Here is a 22,051-nt window from a genome sequence, read left to right as displayed (position 1 = left end):
CACTTTTTTCTGCTTTGGGTTTATAGCAAACATAGATCTTAGATACTGAGTAATCTTTTCAGCTACTGGATAAAATAAATTATGATTTTCCATCTCAGCAACAAGATTTTACTGTAAAAATAGTTTCCAAGGACTGCTGTTTTAGCAGAGAAGCAACTTGTGTCTTTCTAATGGCTTTACCACCTAAATACACAGTGCTTAAATAATCAGCTAACATTCACTGCAGTTCAAGCAGTTACTTTGATTGTATTTTTCTTCTTCTTCTTAATATTTATTTGGATTGTATTCTCGTTCTTCTTCTTCTTCCTAATATTTATATATATATTTTTTCACCTGTCTATGGTTCAGGATAACTGCGCAGGAAAATGTATCTGTGGTACATAGTGGGCTCCAATTTCCATCTAAAAAAACCAACCGATTACCAACACCTCTGCTAAGAACAAGCAATAAATTCGTATGGACGGATCATCATGTTATTTATGATAGAGGTTGCCCCTCTGCAATGAATAAAAGCTTTAGCGACGCCTTGCAGGCTCAGGTATTTTAGTATCTGGACACAGGGGGGCGCTATTTCTTTACAGGAGCCCAGTTTGTGCGCGCATGTGTGTGTGTGTGTAACCCTGAAATCGTTCCCCCTCTGGGAAAAGCAAGGAGATCCACGGTTTCAGTTTGTGTCCGTGGTTTGATCATGTTGGGCAGAAAGCCCCGGTCTGTGGCGAACCCCCTGGAGTCTGCGATCACCACACCGAGTGAGAGGATCCTGAAGGAGTGTCACAGTCTGTATGTAGACGACGAAAACGGTAAATACACAACAGCCAGCCGGATTACAGCAGCTTTAAAGGACAAACAAGCAGTGTTTGTTTGCTAACTGTTGTGCAGCAGTGGGGTTTTAGGCTGACTTATGGTGTAAAAGTGAAAGGTGTTGCTGTAGAGTTTATGCAGCAGCTGCTGTCAGCGTGAAAAACATGACACTTGAACCGGGGAGGCTCCTCCGCAGGGCAGCGCCTCTATCTGTGCTCTCAATGCCACATACAGGGCTAAAGCCTGTCGCTTCCACTTTTAAGTGTGTCCAACACAGCTAACTGCTGTTGTACAGAGCGATTGCCCTCACACAATCACTGTTGTTTGATAACCGTGAGTCTGACTGCAGACTTTGCGCTTAAAACTCCTCAAAGAGCTTTTCCTGGTAACAGTAGTCGGAACTAGTATATGAACATGTTCAACCTGAATAGCTCAGAGTCCCCTGAGAGCAGTTCTTCCTTTCTTCAAGATCAAGTATTAAACAGATCTGCACTTGAAACATGCCCAGGGCAAACTGTCTGGTAGCAACAGTTCAGTTGAGCAGACTGGTGGATAGAGGCCTTCTAAAGCTGGAGAACCAGTTCTTATTTCACTTTTCATATATAAAAACACCAGACCTGAAAGGTTTCTGATGCCCCATCTGGGCTCTTTGAAGGTCAGAGCTTGGGTCATGTCAGATCAGTATACCCAACCTGTGGATGCTATGGAAAACGTAGGGAAAATCCAAATACACAATATGTGAAACCTCCATCAATCAGTGTTCTTTACCTGCGTAGTCCTTGCAGGGTTACTGGGAGCTGGTGCCTTTCTCCAGCAGTGACTGGGCAAGAGACAAGTCAGCAGTCCACCAGAAACAGGACAAACAACGATGCACTAATGAAGAATCTCCAAGAAACCTAGCTTTAAGGCTGCATAATATATGATAAATATATCGTCATCGCAGTAATTGTTTATATTAATAGATGAAAGAAAGAGGAGGAAAGAAAATATGAATCTTCAATCTCATGCAGCCCTACCTAACATGCATGTTTTTGGAGAAAACCCCTGCATGCACAAGGAGAACAAACAAAGCCCAAATAGAAACGCCACAGCCAGGATGTGAGCCTGTAGGATCTTCTTGCAGGGAAACAGTGCTGCCCTCATTTGTGAATTAGTAAAACCATATGTTTACTTCATATTAATGCCACCTATGAAACGATTTTCTGATGTTTATTGAAACGAGATTGTTTTCTATTTGTGGATTTGAGCTGTTCATCACTACAGGGCTCATAACTCGCACATGTTGTTTATTAATAACGTGGAAATTACCCAGACAGTGTGCTTTAAAGCATCTTCTTAACATGTCTCATATTCCCTCTTTTTCAAAATGTCCTGATAACAAGTTCCCTCTCCTCTTTGGCCTCAAGAGGAAATTGCCTTCATGTTTTTCTAAAATGAATCAGTCTCTATTTCTTAAGCACTTTTCATATAACACAACAGCGCTTTGAGTGCCTTGTTGCTGAAAAGCGCTATATAAATAAACTTGACTTGACAAAATGCAGCACAAAGACAGTATGAGCTTAAAAGAAAACCAGCCCATTCACCACCCAATCAACCACATACATAACAACACACCTATAGAGGCTTCACACAAGCCCATACAAAGTTCTAGATGGCAGTTACTTTAGCTTTAACTATCTGTTTATATTAATAGCACTACGCTTGTATTATGTCACCATCATAAAAGATTAGTCCATAAAGATTTACTTAAAAGCTTTAATTTTAAAATTACACAAACACACACATACATGGAGATATTTAAGAGTGGATTTCAAATAATTGTTTTCCCTTGTTTTAGTGTTTGATTATATTGTGTATTTTCAGGTCTGGTGAAAATTGCCAGCAGCCTTGACGTCCGGCTTCTGCCTCCAAGAAAGAAGATCATTGTGATGATCATGGGGAACCACTCTGCTGGAAAAAGCTCCTTCATCAACTGGTAGAACATCTCTTTTATTGAAATTCACCGATCCAAAATGCAATCTTCTGGTTTTTAAACTCTGTGTTTCATGTGTAGAGAGAGTTGTGTGTGAGCCATGGGTGTTTTTTTGTTTTTTTTCTGACTTGATGTTTAGGGATGGTATACATACAGGTCCTTCTCAAAATATTAGCATATTGTGATAAAGTTCATTATTTTTCCATAATGTCATGATGAAAATTTAACATTCATATATTTTAGATTCATTGCACACTAACTGAAATATTTCAGGTCTTTTATTGTCTTAATACAGATGATTTTGGCATACAGCTCATGAAAACCCAAAATTCCTATCTCACAAAATTAGCATATCATTAAAAGGGTCTCTAAACGAGCTATGAACCTAATCATCTGAATCAACAAGTTAACTCTAAACACCTGCAAAAGATTCCTGAGGCCTTTAAAACTCCCAGCCTGGTTCATCACTCAAAACCCCAATCATGGGTAAGACTGCCGACCTGACTGCTGTCCAGAAGGCCACTATTGACACCCTCAAGCAAGAGGGTAAGACACAGAAAGACATTTCTGAACGAATAGGCTGTTCCCAGAGTGCTGTATCAAGGCACCTCAGTGGGAAGTCTGTGGGAAGGAAAAAGTGTGGCAGAAAACGCTGCACAACGAGAAGAGGTGACCGGACCCTGAGGAAGATTGTGGAGAAGGGCCGATTCCAGACCTTGGGGGACCTGTGGAATCAGTGGACTGAGTCTGGAGTAGAAACATCCAGAACCACCGTGCACAGGCGTGTGCAGGAAATGGGCTACAGGTGCTGCATTCCCCAGGTCAAGCCACTTTTGAACCAGAAACAGCGGCAGAAGCGCCAGACCTGTGCTACAGAGAAGCAGCACTGGACTGTTGCTCAGTGGTCCAAAGTACTTTTTTTGGATGAAAGCAAATTCTGCATGTCATTCGGAAATCAAGGTGCCAGAGTCTGGAGGAAGACTGGGGAGAAGGAAATGCCAAAATGCCAGAAGTCCAGTGTCAAGTACCCACAGTCAGTGATGGTCTGGGGTGCCGTGTCAGCTGCTGGTGTTGGTCCACTGTGTTTTATCAAGGGCAGGGTCAATGCAACTAGCTATCAGGAGATTTTGGAGCACTTCATGCTTCCATCTGCTGAAAAGCTTTATGGAGATGAAGATTTCATTTTTCAGCACGACCTGGCACCTGCTCACAGTGCCAAAACCACTGGTAAATGGTTTACTGACCATGGTATCACTGTGCTCAATTGGCCTGTCAACTCTCCTGACCTGAACCCCATAGAGAATCTGTGGGATATTGTGAAGAGAACGTTGAGAGACTCAAGACCCAACACTCTGGATGAGCTAAAGGCCGCTATCGAAGCATCCTACGCCTCCATAAGACCTCAGCAGTGCCACAGGCTGATTGCCTCCATGCCACGCCGCATTGAAGCAGTCATTTCTGCCAAAGGATTCCCGACCAAGTATTGAGTGCATAACTGTACATGATTATTTGAAGGTAGACGTTTTTTTGTATTAAAAACACTTTTCTTTTATTGGTTGGATGAAATATGCTAATTTTGTGAGATAGGAATTTTGGGTTTTCATGAGCTGTATGCCAAAATCATCCGTATTAAGACAATAAAAGACCTGAAATATTTCAGTTAGTGTGCAATGAATCTAAAATATATGAATGTTAAATTTTCATCATGACATTATGGAAAATAATGAACTTTATCACAATATGCTAATATTTTGAGAAGGACCTGTATGTCCTACATTAGTTGTTATTCACTGCTGCCATGAGCATACACAGTTCCATTGGAGCATCTGAATTTTAACTATTCATCAGAATGTTTTCATTCACATTAATCTTTTAGGTGAAGAGAAGGTTAAAAAAAGAACACTTAACAGCTAAAATACACTGTTCTAAAATATTAAACTAATTTCTGCACTGAACTCAGTAACTGAAACTGCTGTCACACTGTTTCATATGCAGTCTTTAAAAAAAAAAAAAGCACAATATGAATGTTAGAAAATGAAGGGAATTTTGTGTCGTCTGTGAAGTACTGTGTGACCCTTTCACGTTCTCCTGTTCTGAATAGTGAGTGTGTATTGGGATCAAGGCTGTAGAATTAAGTGTTCGTCAGCGGCTGGATGGGTACGTTAATGAGTGTCTCTTATTTTTTAAATTGACAGGTGAGGAAATGTGCTTAACCAGGGCTGGTGGTAAATCCAGTTCTTAAGTGGTTCTGTAGAAGAACCGGTTAGCTTTTCCACCACCTGACAGCCAAGTTGGACCCACATGATTGTAAACGTCTCATTCAGTTATTGGTTGGTCCTCCTGCTGATTTATTCTGCATTTTTGTAGAGGATGCTAGTGCATGGAACCACTTTAATAAAGAAATCAGATACCCTAATATCATTACCTTAATTTATCGACGCTGCTTTAAACAACTTAGCGCTTCACCATCCTTTTCGGCAGTGCTGGAAAATAGGAGTTAAACACAGCTTGTAGCAGGATTTATTAACATCACCTGGTGAATACCCACAGAGTTAAAGAACTGAGTCTGAAATGGCTTTGATGGGTTCAGTGGAAAATAATCAGCTGCGAGCGCAGCTCTAAGAAGCGTATTAACCCACTTGAACTAATTAATGGCTGATTTCAAAATAAACTGCAGGAAGACAAAGGGATTGTCATCTTTGTTGTTCTGATTCTAACCCGACATTTTGTGTTGTTTGTTACTGTTTTTATGTTTTATATTTGAACAGATCATTAGCAAAATAAGCTTTAGACTTTTAAACATGGTGGTCACAATGTTTTGATTGGCTGCTGTTCCCCATGAGCCCACCTGGTTTTTTCCTCTGAGTCAGAGTTGTCCAGAGCTGCCAGCTTCCGGCCCGACAGACCTCACTGGCTCAACCACAAATTAGAACAGGAATTTGGGAAGCATTTGGCCTCTTCTCATCAGACAAGAAATAACAGAACATTTAATTAATAGTTTTTTTTCTACCACCTTGTTTAAACTCAGGGTTCACCACATGTGGTCTGTCTCAGGGAATAAACAGGGAGGCCTTCGTTTCATACAATCAATTTATAATTCTGAATATTCATGAATTAATTATGTATAGCAAATATGTTTTCATTTTGTAAATCAGTAAAATCCTTCATCGTACTCGTACTCGTCGTCCTCCGCAGGGGCAGGAGACTCAGCAGAGACGCCCAGATGTCCCTCTCCCCAGACACCTCCTCCAGCTCCTCCGGGTGGAGCCCAAGGTGTTCCCAGGCCAGCCGAGAGACATAGTCCCTCCAGCATGTCCTGGAGCCGTCCCCTGGGCCTCCTCCTGGTGGGACGTGCCTGGAACACCTCCCGAGGAAGGCGTCCAGGAGGCATCCGGTATAGATGCCCGAGCCACCTCAACTGGCTCCTCTCAATGTGGAGGAGCAGCGGCTCTACTCCGAGCCCCTCCTGGATGGCCGAGCTCCTCACCCTATCTCTAAGGGAGTGCCCGGCCACCCTACGGAGGAAGCTCATTTCAGCTGCTTGTATCCAGGATCTCGTTCTTTCGGTCATGACCCAAAGTTCATGGCCATAGGTGAGGGTAGGAACGTAGACCGACCGGCAAATTGAGAGCTTTGCTTTTTGGCTCAGCTCTTTCTTCACCACAACGGACCGGCACAGCGCCCCCATTACTGCGGCAGCCGCACCAATCCGTCTGTCGATCTCCCGCTCCATTCTTCCCTCACTCGTGAACAAGACCCTGAGATACTTGAACTCCTCCACTTGAGGCAGGAACTCCCCTCCAACCTGAAGAGGACAAGCCACCCTTTTCCGGTCGAGAACCATGGCCTCGGACTTGGAGGAGCTGATCTTCATCCCAGCCGCTTCACACTCGGCTACGTACCACCCCAGCGCATGCTGTAGGTCTTGGCTAAAGGGGACCAGCAGGACCACGTCATCTGCAAAAAGAAGAGACGAAATCCACTGGTCCCCAAACCAGATCCTGTCCGGCCCTTGGCTGCACCTAGAAATCCTGTCCATAAAAGTTATGAACAGGACCGGTGACACATTTCAGCCCTGCCGGAGTCCAACATGCACCAGGAACAGGTCCGACTTAGTGCCAGCAGTGCGGACCAAACTCCTGCTCCGCTCGTACAGGGACCGGATGGCCCCTAATAAAGGGCCCCCGATTCCATACTCCTGGAGCACCCCCCACAGGGCACCATGAGGGACACAGTCGAATGCCTTCTCCAGGTCCACAAAACACATATGGACCAGTGGGGCAAACTCCCATGAACCCTTGTCCACCCTGCAGAAGGTATAGAGCTGGTCCAGTGTTTCACGGCTGGGACGAAAACCTCACTGCTCCTCCTGAAGCCGAGGTTTGACTATCGGCCGGACTCTCCTCTCCAATACCCTGGCGTAGGCCTTACCAGGGAGGCTGAGGAGTGTGATCCCCCTGTAGTTGGAACACACCCTCCAGTCACCTTTCTTATGAAGGGGGACCACCACCCAGTCTGCCAGTCCAGAGGCACTGTCCCCGACCGCCACGCAATGTTGAAGGGGTGTGTCAACCATGACAGCCCCACAACATCCAGAGATTTGAGGTACTCAGGGCGGATTTCATCCACCCCCAAAGCCCTGCCACCGCCAGAACCCGGTGGTGGACACCGGCAGTAAGGGACGCTGTCAAGCTGAAGAAGGAGTCCTATCAGCTGTGGTTGGCATGTGGGACTCCTGAGGCGGCTGACGGGTACTGTGAGGCTAAGCGTGCCACGGCCCGGGCTGTGGCAGAGGCAAAAACTCGGGCCTGGGAGGAGTTCGGTGAGGCCAAGGAGAAGGACTACCGGTTGGCCTCGAAGCGATTCTAGCAAACCGTCCGGCGCCTCAGGAGGGGGGAAGCAGTGCTTCGCCAACACTGTTCACAGTGGGGGTGGGAGGCTGCTGACCTCAATTGAGGACATTATCGGGCGGTGGAAGGAGTACTTCGAGGATCTCCTCAATCCTGCCATCACGCATCCCCGGGTGGAAACAGCGGCTGGGGACTCGGGTTTGGACTCTTTCATCATCTAGGCTGAAGTCACCGAGGTGGTTAAAATCCTTCATATCAAACAAAACTCCAACATATGATATTTGAACAATTAGCTTTTGATCATAACAGCATAGCAAGGTTTGTGAAACACTGCTTAAGACATGATCTGTGTGATAAGAGGTTAACTGGGCCAAAGTTTTAAAAAGCTTTGTGAAAGCATCTAAATGTGTCGACAAAGGTCAGGTCTGAGCAGTTCGTTTGTCAAAACTTGTGAATGCTTTTATTCTGAATTCTGGCCCCCTTCTGTCTCTGCAGGTACGTCGAAGAGCACATTCAGAAAACCGGCGTGGCCATTGAAACTCAGGGCTTTACCTTCATCACAAGCGGTCGCAAGAGAGAGTCATTGACGGTAAGAGCAGCAGGATTTATGTCGGCTGCTGGAAGGCCTCAACACAAGAGCAACTTAATGTCTTGATAGCAGACAGAACGATCTCTTATACATCCTCTTATTTCATATGTTCATTTCTCATCATGCATTCAGCCTCACTGAAGCGCTGTTGCAAGCCCTGAGTCATCTTTGCAACAGTTAAACAGATTTTGGGAGCTGCCTACCTCTCCATCCTCTCTCATAGTTTAACTCCCTATTCACAATCTGCTTTGGTCACATCATGAGGATGAATAAAATATTTACAGTGCAGGATTGCAGAGTGGCCAAAGCCAGTTTTTTCAGCTGCAGCACGCAGGCTGGTGTAATCCCAAGATCAAATGACAGAAAGTAAAACAGACTCTGTAGTAGAGATTTATGGAGGGTCTCTCTCTCTCACGTTGCATTGTTAACTCCTTCACAGGGAAATGCAACATTACATCTTTATCCTCACTTTCGACCTTTCCTTCAGTTTAAAGGTAAGATTTGACTTTTTCTTTATTGGAAACTCATAATAACTTACTAGGAAGTACATTTTTCTGACTGTTTTTGTATAATTGATCTAAAAATGTGTTTATTGCTTCTATAACAAGCTATTAACTTAATGCTTGTTTTTGTGTTTGCCTGCATACAGTTGATCAGTTATGTTTTTAGATGACCATTTTATATATATTTAGTGTCAGTATGGATTTCATACAGCTGAACATTTTAAACTGTCTCCAGGAATAGAACAGTGTTTAATTTTAGGTTAATCGTTAAGTGATGGGCCTTTGCATCAGCATTTCAGCCTGCTGTCTCGTTAGCATGTAAAATAGAAAGTAATTAAAATAGCGTCACTTTTTGTTGCTCATACAGTGACACGTTTGATTGCACTTTTCGTTGATTGCGGTCACTTTTTAATCTCGACTTAATGAACAACAAAGGAGTGTTTAAATGTTTTGTACTGTAAGAGGTGAAAATGATACTTTCTCTGACAAATTGTTAATCTAAGCATGTGGGAAAGATTTAATTCTTTATTTTTTTTTTTAAGATATTTTTTCGGCACTATAGGCCTTTATTTTTGATAGTAGGTAGACAGGAAAGAGGGGCAAAGAGAGGGGGAGACATTTGGCAAAGGTCGCCGGGTCTGGGACTCGAACCCGGGACGGCCGCATCGAGGAATATAGCCTCTATATGTGGTTGCGCGTTTAATCCCTACACCAGCGTTGCGCCAAAAGACTTAGTTTTTAAATTTAAAATTAAACTGTTGTTGTTGTCAGGCAATCCAATGTGCTTTTCAAATCTCTAAGAATCCTCTGTGCCTTCATGGAGACATTTCTAATAGACAAAACCACAACTCTTGTCTTCATAATTTACTTCTGGAGTCCAGATATTCTCGTGATCCATTATAGTCGTCTTGATCAGGATTTCTAAAGGTCTTTCAAAGTTGTTCCCTGGAATAATTCAGTTTCTGTCAAGTCTTTGTATCCAAACATGGGACATTTTGATTTCCTGTATTAAAATTTTTCGGCTAATAGCACTTCAGGAATCGCCTTGGCTCAACAATAACAACAATAATAAAAGACAAAATAAATTAATATTTTATTTAATATTGCAACAGCTTAATCTCACTTAGATCATTTAAAAAAAGGGGGAAGAAAATATCTTGTGGAGAAATAATTTTACCTTGCCTGTAAGTTTGCCGGCAGGACAGCTCTTAGTCTTCTATAATATTTTACAGAACTGGACCATACAGACAGAGCCTGATTTTTTTACACAGTCTCTCTAGATCTTCTATACCTGAGTTCCCTCTCCTGCCCTCTTCTCTTGAGCTCAGCCCACAGGTTTTTTACAGGATTTAGGACCAAGGACTGAGATGACCATGGAAGAAGGTTGATTCTGTGTCTGGTGGACCTTTTCTGCAGTCATGCGACCATATGTTTTAGATCATTGTCCTGCTGAAACACACAGTGGTGACCCATTTTCAGTTTTCTGGCTGAGTTCACCAGATCTTTCCTTAAGATCATTATGCCATGCACTCTGGCTTTGGATGAGAAACGGGCCCACAGCATCACACATCTTCAACTGTACCTTACTGTGGGTACGAGGTGATTGCTCACATGCTCATTCATCGTTTCACACCAAATCCACCTGGAGCTTGGTCTCATCTGACCAAAGCTTACAGTTCCAGTTGAATCTAATGGTTTTTTTCAAAACGTGGTTACTTCAAGGGCTCTTTAACTTTGTCTTACCTTCCTTACTGTTCTGCTCGCCGTGCTTGGTGGCAGAATGAATCTGGGTCCTCATCCAGCCTAGTGGGCAGTGGCTGAAACTAATGGACTTCTGTGTTACATTATACACTGTTTAAAAAAATAAAGGGAACACTCAAATAACACATCCTAGATCTGAATGAATGAAATATTGTAATTGAATACTTTGTTCTGTACAAAGTTGAATGTGCTGACAACAAAATCACACAAAAATCCTCAATGGAGATCAAATTTATTAACCAATGGAGGCCTGGATTTGGAGTCGCACACTAAATTAAAGTGGAAAAACACACTACAGGCTGATCCAACTTTGATGTAATGTCCTTAAAACAAGTCAAAATGAGGCTCAGTATTGTGTGTGGCCTCAATGTGTGTGGTCAATGGGATTCAGGTCTGGGGAACGGGCGGGCCAGTCCATAGCTTCAATGTCTTCATCTTGCAGGAACTGCTGATACACTCCAACCACATGAGGTCTAGCATTGTCCTGCATTAGGAGGAACCCAGGGCCAACTGCACCAGCATATGGTCTCACAAGGGGTCTGAGGATTTCATCTTGGTGCCTAATGGCAGTCAGGCTACCTCTGGCGAGCACATGGAGGGCCATGCGGCCCTCCAAAGAAATGCCACCCCACGCCATCACTGACCCACTGCCAAACCGGTTATGCTGAAGGATGTTGCAGGCAGCAGATCTCTCTCCACGGTGTCTCCAGACTCTGTCACGTCTGTCACATGTGCTCAATGTGAACCTGCTTTCATCAGTGAAGAGCACAGGGTACCAGTGGCGAATTTGTCAATCCCGATGTTCTCTGGCAAATGCCAAGCGTCCTGCACGGTGTTGGGCTGTGAGCACAACCCCCATTTGTGGACGTCGGGCCCTCATACCATCCTCATGGAGTCGGTTTCTAACCGTTTGTGCAGACACATGTACATTTGTGGCCTGCTGGAGGTCATTTTGCAGGGCTCTGGCAGTGCTCCTCCTGCTCCTCCTTCCACAAAGGCGGAGGTAGCGGTCCTGCTGCTGGGTTGTTGCCCTCCTACAACCTCCTCCACATCTCCTGGTGTACTGGCCTGTCTCCTGGTAGTGCCTCCAGGCTCTGGACACTACGCTGACAGACACAGCAAACCTTCTTGCCACAGCTCACATTGATGTGCCATCCTGGATGAGCTGCACTACCTGAACCACTTGTGTGGGTTGTAGAGTCCGTCTCATGCTACCACGAGTGTGAAAGTACCACCAACATTCAAAAGTGACCAAAACATCAGCCAGAAAGCTTAGGTACTGAGAAGTGGTCTGTGGTCCCCACCTGCAGAACCACTCCTTTATTGAATGTCTTGATTATCGCCAAAGATTTCCCCCTGTTGTCTATTCCATTTGCACAACAACTGTGAAATTGATTGATAATCAGTGTTGCTTCCTAAGTGGACAGTTTGATTTCACAGAAGTTTGATTTACTTGGAGTTTTATTGTGTTATTTAAGTGTTCCCTTTATTTTTTTCAGCAGTGTATTTATACTCCAGGGAACAAGTAAGTAGTGGATTACTTACTGGAATTTTGTTAAAACCCTGACCAGCTAAAAAAGTAAAGTGAATATACATATAAAAAATACTTTATATAAATTACTTGAAAGAGATTGTTCAAGGATACAAGTAATTGTGCCACTGATGATTTGTTACGAATAGCCATTGGCACCAAAAAATGAATAAACATTGGATTTTTTCTGAAGTTTTCAGTGCAGAATTATTCTGCTGCCATAAATAATATATTCTTGTTAAGACGTGTTAATAAATGTCGGCGGTGATGTAGATTTTGTCGAATAAACGGTTTATGTATCTGTCTTGTCTTGTCTCTTATAGCTTATACAAAAACAACAGCATCTTTGTGAAAGGCTGCCTGTAAAGAAGTGCCAGAAATATCCGATTTAAACAGTTTTTTGTTAAGTTGACACAACACTGCTTCATTCATCAGGTTTTAGTGCATTTTTATGCCTGAATAATCCCCCCCAAAAATGCTCTTCTACTGAAAATGAGTGAAAAAGCAGAAAGGTCTAAATTAAAAACTTTAAAGATCTTCAGAAATCTTGAAAACCTGTTCATTAACAACATTGTCATAGATTTTGTTATTTTGTTGCAAAGTATGGCTTTTGGTTAGCAAAGTACAAGAATCAAGAAATGACTCCACACATTTACCATGTGTGTGTGTCTGTTCTTTTTTTCTACATTTTAGTTGTTAAAGTTAAAAGTCCCACCTGTTTCCCCTCCTTGTCACACACTGTGGTCGGTGTTTGGATCAGACATGTGCCAGCTGAAATCGCTCTCATTTATATTAAAAGTGAGAACGTGTGCAGCGGTGGAGCCACTGGAGAGAGACTGGGTGTGCCTGCTGCCTGAGTGGTGGTGGTTCTGCTGAAGGGGGTGGGGGTGCAGTGTGTATGTTGACAGGGAGTATGCAGAACAAGAGGGTTCACTGGGTGCGGACTCACGGTATGGCGTATGAGTCACACACCCCGTCGACAGCAGTGCAGTGTAGTCAGGAGGGGCGGCTGAGAAATGTCACAGCCATTAGAGATGGCGGAGCCCCTTGCTGAAGCAGCAGCAGCGGCTCTGCTCTGCAGGCCAAAGTCGCTCTGCTGCTGCTGAAATAAAAGCTGGATTTTTCTGGATTTATTCTCTGAACTTTCTTGCTGCCTCTGCCTTAGGCTTTTATTAAGCTTTCCCAGGGACTGAGGATGACTCATCAGAAGATCATCATATATCCTCATTGGGAGGAGATGCTTTTTGTCCTTTAGGATTTACTTGGAGAGACACCTTTAATATTATTTTGAGCTGGAATGGTGAATGTTTAAACCTGAAATGTGCTTGTCTCTATGCTCTAAACCTGTTGTTTAGACTTTTATGCAACATTCTGCTCAGGAAATGCTTGTTAAGAACATTGGTTTTGGCTCTGTTAATTTAATTTTAAACATGTGCAGTCAGTCTAGTTTTACTAGTTTAATCTGGAGAATGCCTCTTTGCAGCAGTATTGAAGCGTCTTCCCCTTTTTTCTGTGTTGTGAATCTGCTGCAAAGCTTTCAGTCAAGGAACTCTTCTCACATTGATGAGCAACGCTTGTTTTACTTTTATTTGAAGCAAACTGTTATCCATCTTATCCTTAAGGCATTATCCTTTCTAGTTTCAAGCAGCATATGCAAGCATTCATATTTTAAGAGTCATCCAGACTGACTTTAGTGCAGATAATCAGCATTTTAATGCATTTATCTTTCATTTACACACATACATGTTAACAACTCTTTTCAAACAGTTGTGTTTTGCACAATGCAGACCTCTAAGGCCTGGGCTCAGAGCCAGCTGTACTTATATTGTGTTGATAAGGGAATGCTAATGTGGCACAGCAACAGCGGTCCTGCTCGCTGCAGCACAAGGGTGTGATTTGTGTCGGGTGTTGACACCTGCCTCTTCGTATAAAACAACTTCAGTGTCATCCCAGGCCTGCGCTCTGTTTCTCTGGGAATGTGTGTGGAAGGAGGGAGGGAGGACAGAGCGGATGGGTCAGCAGCATGGAAACAGCTCCGCTCAGACGTTTACATGCATTCATTAAGGGCATGGATGTTATACGATGATGGCTTGTAATGACGCATTTAAATGTGTTCTTCAGTAATTTTAAACAACATTAACATAAGTAAAACATGCTCTAATATTTACAGCCCCACTGACATTTGGTAAATTGTCCCTTACAAAGTCAGATTGAACCATTTGGTGTCAATACCAAGATGCCTGCTTGGAGGAGTAAGTGTGAGGCTTTCAGATCCAAGCACAATGTAGCCAGTATCAGGCATGGTAGCAGCATCATGCTGTGGGCCTGTGCTATGCAATGAAGAAGGACAGATGGTTGGATGGTTAATCTTAACCATAGTGGGTTGTTCCAGCAGGACAATGATCCCAAGCACATCAAAAGTGGCTTTAGAGTGAGTAAAGCGGGCTATGGTTCTGGAATGGCTTCAACCTGGACCCAATTGACAGTTTATTGAGAATGCTTTAAAGCCATGTTCATGTCAGGACACTGACCTTTTTAAATTAGTCCTTCTGATTGTGGTAAGAGGATGGGTCAAATATTCAGCCAGAATTGTGCTGAAAGCTTCCTGAGTCTGTACGTATTTGAGGTCGTATGTATAGTTTTGGCCATGTGTGGATTAAAGAAAATCCATGATGGTTCAACCGAATTATTAAAAGTCCCAAATAAACCTGACATTCACGTGTAAACCTCTGACTGGCACTGTATTGACAAATAGTGAACCTGTTCTGTCTGTGGGGACGAACACGTTGCTGTGATGCGTTATGGCAACCTCGCAGCGCGTTGCCTCACAGTCGTTCTTCACTGGCTAGCTTTACGTCCCACAGCCCACACTAAAGCTGCCAGTTGAAGAGCTGTTGTGTGTAACAGTGACAACAGACCTGTCCACGGAGAGGACATTGAGACATCAGAAATAACAAACCTGCAAAGACAAAAAGTTGACTTTGTTGCTCATGTTCTCTGTATCACTGAGCTCCCTCAGGCCACCTAGTATTGACCGCACTGCGCACTTCAGATACAGTAGAATCCTGCAGTGACTCAGCTTTGTTGGTGCATTTTTATCCAAACTCTGTCACCTTCCAGGTCTGATGGACTATCTGTCTGCTGAGATCTCCACCTCAAAGCAGAAGAAATTCAGCCTAGTGACATTCGTGGACACTCCTGGTTTGGTAGACGGGGACATGATCTACCCTTTTGATGTCAACAGCGCCATCACCTGGTTAGGTAAGTATTTAAGGATTCATGTTTCCGTTGTTATTAGATATGCTCCACAGATGCTAATGCATTAGCATATTTTGGTGCAGGAGAGCAGGCGGACCTGATATTCGTCTTCTTTGACCCGATGGGTCAGGCGCTGTGCAAACGGACGCTCAACATCGTGGAGAAGCTGAGTGAAAAATGCGGAGACAAGCTGTTGTTTTATCTCAGCAAAGCAGATGAGGCTGGGAAGGAAACGGACAGACAGGCAGGTTCACCTTATTGGTAACAGCTTTTTTATAATTGAACCAGGAACAGTACTAGTAAAAATATATTTGTTTTTTCATAGAGAGTAATGATGCAGATTGTCCAGGAGCTGTGCCGCCGTCCAGGCCTCAACAAATGTGGTTTTGAGATGCCGACAATATACATCCCCAACCCACAGAGGGTAAAACTCCGTGTGTTGGTTATTGTACAGATTGCTCATGATTGGATTTTCATTTGTTCTCTGGATCAGTTTTAAAATAATGCAGTATCTTCTGGACAATGCTGTGTCTGGGAATATAGTAGTTTTAAAATGTCACGACTTCAAAATCATTTCTACCATGTTGTTCCTACTGTTTCTAGTCCTGTTAATTGCAGCACACTTTCTGCAGCAAGCACTTAAAAGCTACCAATACACTAAATGTCCTTTTTCTGCTCAAGTCTGTGTATCAGAATAAGATTAAAAGTGTTAGAGATAGCTTTATTTTAACTGCAGAGATAAATATGTTGAATTATTGTAGCAGCAGTCGGAAATTTTTTTATGATTTAAAGCAGCAACTAGGTCATGTGATCCATTTTTGTTCCATTTTAGTGTAAATTCTGTGAAACCCTGGTATCTTAGTCTCGTTGCAGCCCATGCCTAGTATCTTCCCACGATGTAGATGATCTGTAGAGCTGATCATCGTTTAAAGCTGAGTTTTTCATTAAAGTTTTGGAGCTTTCCTCTAGTGAATATGAACAGCAGCGGATTGAACACTATAAATAGTTTTCCTTCAGTTTTCTTGATGGTGTTTGATCAGTCTATAATTTTTGGATGCAAAAGGGGGGTTTGTGTCATAGACTTTTCTCAGCTTGGCTTTAAGAATTGCACCCCATGTCTAAAGTTACTGCAGAAGCTCTTTGTGATCTACAGTCTCTCAGGTCTGCACTGCATGGTTGATTTGTGCCTCCCTTCAGTTGCCCCGTTCATTTTTTTGCTGAGCAGCCTCGCTTCCAGCTTAATGCACAGGGCTGTCTGTCAAAATACCCTCAGGATTTGTCGCAGGATTTTCCCGACCTTCTGCTTTATTGAGATGCTTGCAATGGTTTTACTCTTCAATCCAGTTCTTTGCTTAGTATCTTTGTGTCCTTTAGCCGAGCAGGTGTGTGAACCAGATTGACAGCGTTTGCCAAACGATTGAGAAGACCATCAACCAGGCTGTTCAGAAGACTTTGGATCAGCTGGAGAAAGACTCTGACCTCATTTGTTCAACCATCAGCAACAAACTTGAGCAGGACAGGTTAGATTTAGTGTCGTACTCACCTTTTTTCAGTAATGTAATGGCTACTTTGACACAACAAATGTGTATAAAATGCACGTGAAGTCAGACTGCATTAAATGTTTTAAATCAGAGTTTATTACTGTGCACACAGGGCCGACGTGGCTTACAACAGAAGTGTCCGTCTTCACTCAGTACTTTGTGGGGCTTTGGGCGTTTTCCTTCCTTTCCTCTTCATTCTTAGTTTTATTGTAAGCACATTCTCCAAGGAGCAGCTCGACGAGCTGTTGGGTGAAGGTCCGACTCAGACTGTTATGGTCTTCACAGTAAGTCCGGGAAATCTTCCAAGAGAGCAATAACTGATGTGGAAACATTATAATAAAATATGTTGTGTATCTGTCCCTCACAGGAGATAGTGATATATTTATGGGAGTGGATACCAGAAGACAAACAAGTAGTTTTTGTCATCTCTTTTGGGGCTTTTTGCTACCTCCTGCTATTCCTGGCAAAATATTTTGCAGGGTAAGTGTGCACAAAAACATCCATTAACATACAAAGTATGTGCGACTGAAACATCACATGAAATTACTTATAAAATGTATTTCAGAGTTATTATTTCCCTGCATTCTGCACAATCACAGAAATAAATGTCAACTACAATGGTTATTAGACAATTAGATCCTCTTAGAAACTGTAGAAAAGAAAATGCTATTACGTTTTTTTTATGAGGAAAAACCAGAGATTAATATAAACCATTTAAAAATTTTATTAAATGTATTTTAACCATATCAAAACTAAATAAGATAAATTGGAGAATAAAGGTAAAATATTTGTAAAAGTAAATTGCCATAAAATTAAAGGTCCAGTAAAAACAAATAAATAAAAGAAACATTTATAAAACAAATATTAAAATGGAAATAAATGTAATTAATAAATAATGAAGTTACACAGGAAGACAGATGTTTGTGTTTGTTCTCAACATTTCAACTTTATCTGCTGCCCTCAGGTCTTCTGGACAATTGTCCCAGAAGAAGATGATGCCTCATCATGAGTTTTAGTTTTAACTTAACGTATCAACAGAACCCGAGGGGTCTGGAGGGACTGTGTAGTAAAAACTAATCAAACTATAACTACCTTGAACTAAGACCAGAAATGGTTTAAAATCCCAAACACAGAATAGGTGTAGATTTTTTTTCTAGATATGAGGGCCTCAATTTTGAACTTAGAAAATATGTTCTGATTTTTTCTAATAGGTCTTATGTTGCATATTATTATTTAAGGTAAGTTATAAAGTTAGCTTTATGTGATTATCTTTCATAAATCATTCTAGGTTTTCACAGTCTTTTGTGAAAACTATCCTGTTAAGAATAGTAAGCATCTACCTTTCTAGAGAGGGAAAACATGCTGCTAGTGTTGGGTCTAAATTCTTCTTTAAGTTTCATTTTAAGTAACATTTGTGACATTTGAAAAATAATGATTATTGTACTTTAAAAAAAAAACAAAAACAAATTGGTAATTTCTCTCCTAGTTTTCAATTTTCTGAACAATATTGAATAAAATTTTCTAAAATTGTAAAAAGCAAATCTATAAAAAATGAAAACTTTTGAACCTAAAATAGAAAAGAATACATGATCTAAAATGATTGGAATAAGCTTCTTTATATTCTCCGTGAAATGTTTTACGGAGTGTTTTTCTTTTGCTTTTGACCAAAAGGTGTAAGGAGATGAAATAGCAAGGCAGCCTGTCTCTCAAACCCAAACAAGCAGACAAATACGTTACATTTTTAAGTATAACTCAGACGGTTCTTTGTCCTTCGTTCTCAGCCGAAGGAACAAGACTCTGACGAAGAAGGAGAAGAGGAAGATGATGGAGTACAGTGATTATATCCATGATATTGTCAAAACTAAAAAGGTTAGATTGACCTCTCATATAATTACTATATGTCATATTTACTAAATTGTTTTTAGTTGGATAATACAGATTTATATTACAATTTCTAAAGTTGGCAGTGAAAACCTTCCGATTGTTTGTGTAAAAAGCCTCAAAATAATTGAATCTTTTATTTCAGGAACATAATCTCACTCCAAGAAATTTGTAACAATAGTTGTTTTTGGATCTGTGATTCTGTGGGCCCACTACTTATCCAAAGGTCCTGGGAACCTTGTTAGACTGCATGTCTTTGGGAATCTTTGAACACAAGAACATTTTGAATAAAATCTCTGCCACTTAACTGAAAATAGGTCCGAATTGTGTCTTTCACCAGGATAATAACCTAAAACATTTAGTCAAACAACACAGAAATGGTTTACAGAATACTAAATCAGCCTACTTGACCATTTTTGTCCTCAAACCTAAATCCTGTAACAAAAACTGTGTAGTGATCTGGAGAGATTATACAGAGATCCCTCTCTCTGTATGCCCCAGTTTTATTAAATGTTAAAGTAGAACAGTGGTTGGTTCTTTGTTTCTTAGCTGCTCGCAGTCACTTTGAAGTGAGGAAATTGGGTTTATTCTCTTTAAGTTGGATGAACAGATATGTGTTGTTATTAAGTCTAGCTTTTTCCAGCTACAACTCATTGCTGAAGGTCATTCAGGGTATGAATGACCTTATCAGGCTGGGCTATTGAAACTCTTTATTAGTCTAGATCAATCATCCCTGCAGCTCGTCCTATGCTTGGTACAAAGAAGCATGAACTCTGCTTTTAAAATCTCTTCATTGGTTTTCTTTCTGTCATTGGATTGCTTTCAAAATTAAATTAATCAATTTTCAAGTTTTAAATGGTCGAGTCCCATCTTATCTACGTAATCCTTAATAGCCACACACCTCCAAGATTACTCCAAAGCCTTACCTTTTCATGTTGACACCACTCAGTCCATACAATCTTGTAAATGTGTTTAAAAACTCACCTCTTTCATTTGGCCTTGGTCTGATTGCACATGAGAGGCTAATGAGGCTAATAACTCTTTTATAAAGATGCTTTTATTTACTTTATTAGGTTTTATGACTGTATTACTTTGTGTGCTATTTTATTGTTGTTTTGTGAAATTGTGACACACTTTGGTCAACTTTAGCTGTCTTTAAATGTGCTATAAAAATAACATCGACCGTCATCAGATAATAAAAACATCTGATCACTTTTGATTTCTTTTGGAAGCACAGAGAGATCCTTCTACCACAATAAAAGATGTATTTATTTTAAGGCTTTCTTTACAAGAGATGCCATCCAAGTGTGTACTGTACTCTTGCACCAACTCTGCAGTTCATCTCAATTTTGGGATTGGGATTTGTTTAATATTCCCAGTGTGGTTTTGCTTCACAGGCCAGACTGTACGAGTGGTACCTGCAGCAATGCGCAGCAGAACAGGACCTCTGACACCGCTGGTTTACATCTGGATGCTGGTGCTGCCACTGGGATTTTTTGTTGTTTTTTTGCAAAAAGCCACTCATCTGAAATGAGCCTGAGATTGGTAGTTAGTGTTTATAGCTGAATCAACAGGAGTTTATAGGCAACTATCACAGAAGGATCAGGTTAGTCCCAAGTGTAACCTCTAAATAAAGCAGAGACTACTGCCAACATCTATCATCTCATCAGCCAATGTGAAAAAGTGCCTTGTCTTTACTGCACACAGGGAAAAGCTGTGATTTTTAGCTCTTTGACAAAAGTAATTTTCATACTAGGACAATTTTCCTCCTTTCTTGTAGGTTTTGTGGTATAAATGCCTACAGTGCTTAAAAGATGAAATGTTTACAAAAAGATTTTTCTCCATTTCTCCAACTTGAACCACCAGCAGTTACCTATGTTTTATAGCATGTGGTCTTGTGTTGTCTCGGTCCAAAATCCATTACAGAACCACCCCGACTGACACGTTACCTGAATGGGTTTTTATGCATGTAACTGCATAACTGCAATAATCAGTGCCAGGATTATACCTGGGCACTATAGATAGGTGTGAAGAAGCAGCAAACCTGCAAAAACTCTCCAGCATCTAGGAATATTTTATGTTTTATGTAGTTTTATACATACAGTAGTAAATGTGTAGTGAAACTGAGAGAGCAGTACAGTAACTGCACTGATTTGTAGCTTTTAATTGAGCGACAGCATTGAACTCATGAGTAACCGTTAGCTCCATGTAATGCCTTCACTCCAGTGTTTGTGATTAATGTATATTTAATAGTGACAGCAGCTGGGGTGCTTTTATTCTCAGGGGTGCATTAACCCAAACTATCATGCCTCATTAAATGTCTGCATTTTGATTTTATTCATTTATTTCCTGCTGATTTGCTTTCAGTCTAATACAGCAGGCCAATATTTTAGTTTCGCACAATAATTACTGTGTACATAATACCAAGTTAAAAATGATCTCAAAGACAGAACTGCAAGGGATAAAAAAGGGTATTTAGGGCTAGATGCAATTTTTAGATCCTTTCTGAATCGTTTTATTCATTCTACTGGGTCTAGATACCTTTAGGATCATTTGCAACTACAAAAAGATACCGCTGGATGTAAAATTAAGATCTGCTGGATTGCATTTGGTCTCACAAGTGAACCTAACAAGGCTTATTTGTGAAATCTGTGAAAAAATCCTACTTACAAGATGAAGTATCTGAATGTTATATTAAATTCTTATATATATCTATACACCTCGTGTGTGTGTGTGGGTGTGTGTGTGGGTGTGTGTATATATATATATATATATATATATATACTCGTACTCGTCGTCTTCCGCTTTATCCGGGACCGGGTCGCGGGGGCAGCAGACTCAGCAGAGACGCCCAGACGTCCCTCTCCCCAGACAGCTCCTCCAGGGGGAGCCCAAGGCGTTCCCAGGCCAGCCGAGAGACATAGTCCCTCCAGCGTGTCCTGGGCCGTCCCCTGGGCCTCCTCCCGGTGGGACGTGCCTGGAACACCTCCCGAGGAAGGCGTCCAGGAAGCATCCGGTATAGATGCCCGAGCCACCTCAACTGGCTCCTCCCGATGTGGAGGAGCAGCGGCTCTACTCCGAGCTCCTCCCAGATGGCTGAGCTCCTCACCCTATCTCTAAGGGAGTGCCCGGACACCCTACGGAGGAAGCTCATTTCAGCCGCTTGTATCCGGGATCTCGTTCTTTCGGTCTTGACCCAAAGTTCATGACCATCTGTCGATCTCCCGCTCCATTCTTCCCTCACTCGTGAACAAGACCCCGAGATACTTAAACTCCTCCACTTGATGCAGGAACGCCCCTCCAACCTGAAGAGGACAAGCCACCCTTTTCCGGTCGAGAACCATGGCCTCGGACTTGGAGGAGC

The 22,051-nt window shown here is 42.0% G+C and overlaps 1 protein-coding gene across 1 annotated transcript; it reads left to right on the top strand.

The window, feature by feature from the left end:
- Nucleotides 1-626: 626 nt before the first annotated feature.
- si:dkey-98f17.5 (uncharacterized protein LOC569123 homolog) lies at nt 627-21,404 on the top strand. Its single transcript, XM_047380446.1, has 12 exons — nt 627-800; nt 2,665-2,776; nt 8,119-8,212; nt 8,652-8,706; nt 15,128-15,268; nt 15,349-15,509; nt 15,591-15,689; nt 16,640-16,785; nt 16,919-17,090; nt 17,174-17,286; nt 18,588-18,675; nt 20,085-21,404. The coding sequence occupies exons 1-12, from the start codon at nt 689-691 to the stop codon at nt 20,136-20,138; spliced, it is 1,347 nt and encodes a 448-aa protein (XP_047236402.1). The 5' UTR covers nt 627-688; the 3' UTR covers nt 20,139-21,404.
- The last annotated feature ends 647 nt before the right edge of the window (nt 21,405-22,051 follow it).

The sequence above is a fragment of the Girardinichthys multiradiatus genome, chromosome 12 (genome assembly GCF_021462225.1).
Source record: "Girardinichthys multiradiatus isolate DD_20200921_A chromosome 12, DD_fGirMul_XY1, whole genome shotgun sequence".
NCBI lineage: Eukaryota > Metazoa > Chordata > Actinopteri > Cyprinodontiformes > Goodeidae > Girardinichthys > Girardinichthys multiradiatus.
This window is presented reverse-complemented; position numbering and strand designations above follow the sequence as displayed.

What these genes read in the sequence shown, in the direction of transcription:
- si:dkey-98f17.5 (XM_047380446.1), top strand. Translation starts at nt 689, where the DNA reads ATGTTGGGCAGAAAGCCCCGGTCTGTGGCGAACCCCCTGGAGTCTGCG. An exon ending in GCAAGAGAGAGTCATTGACG is followed by an intron (nt 8,213 to 8,651) that starts GTAAGAGCAGCA and finishes ACTCCTTCACAG; the next exon opens with GGAAATGCAACATTACATCT. An exon ending in AGACTGTTATGGTCTTCACA is followed by an intron (nt 17,091 to 17,173) that starts GTAAGTCCGGGA and finishes TGTCCCTCACAG; the next exon opens with GAGATAGTGATATATTTATG.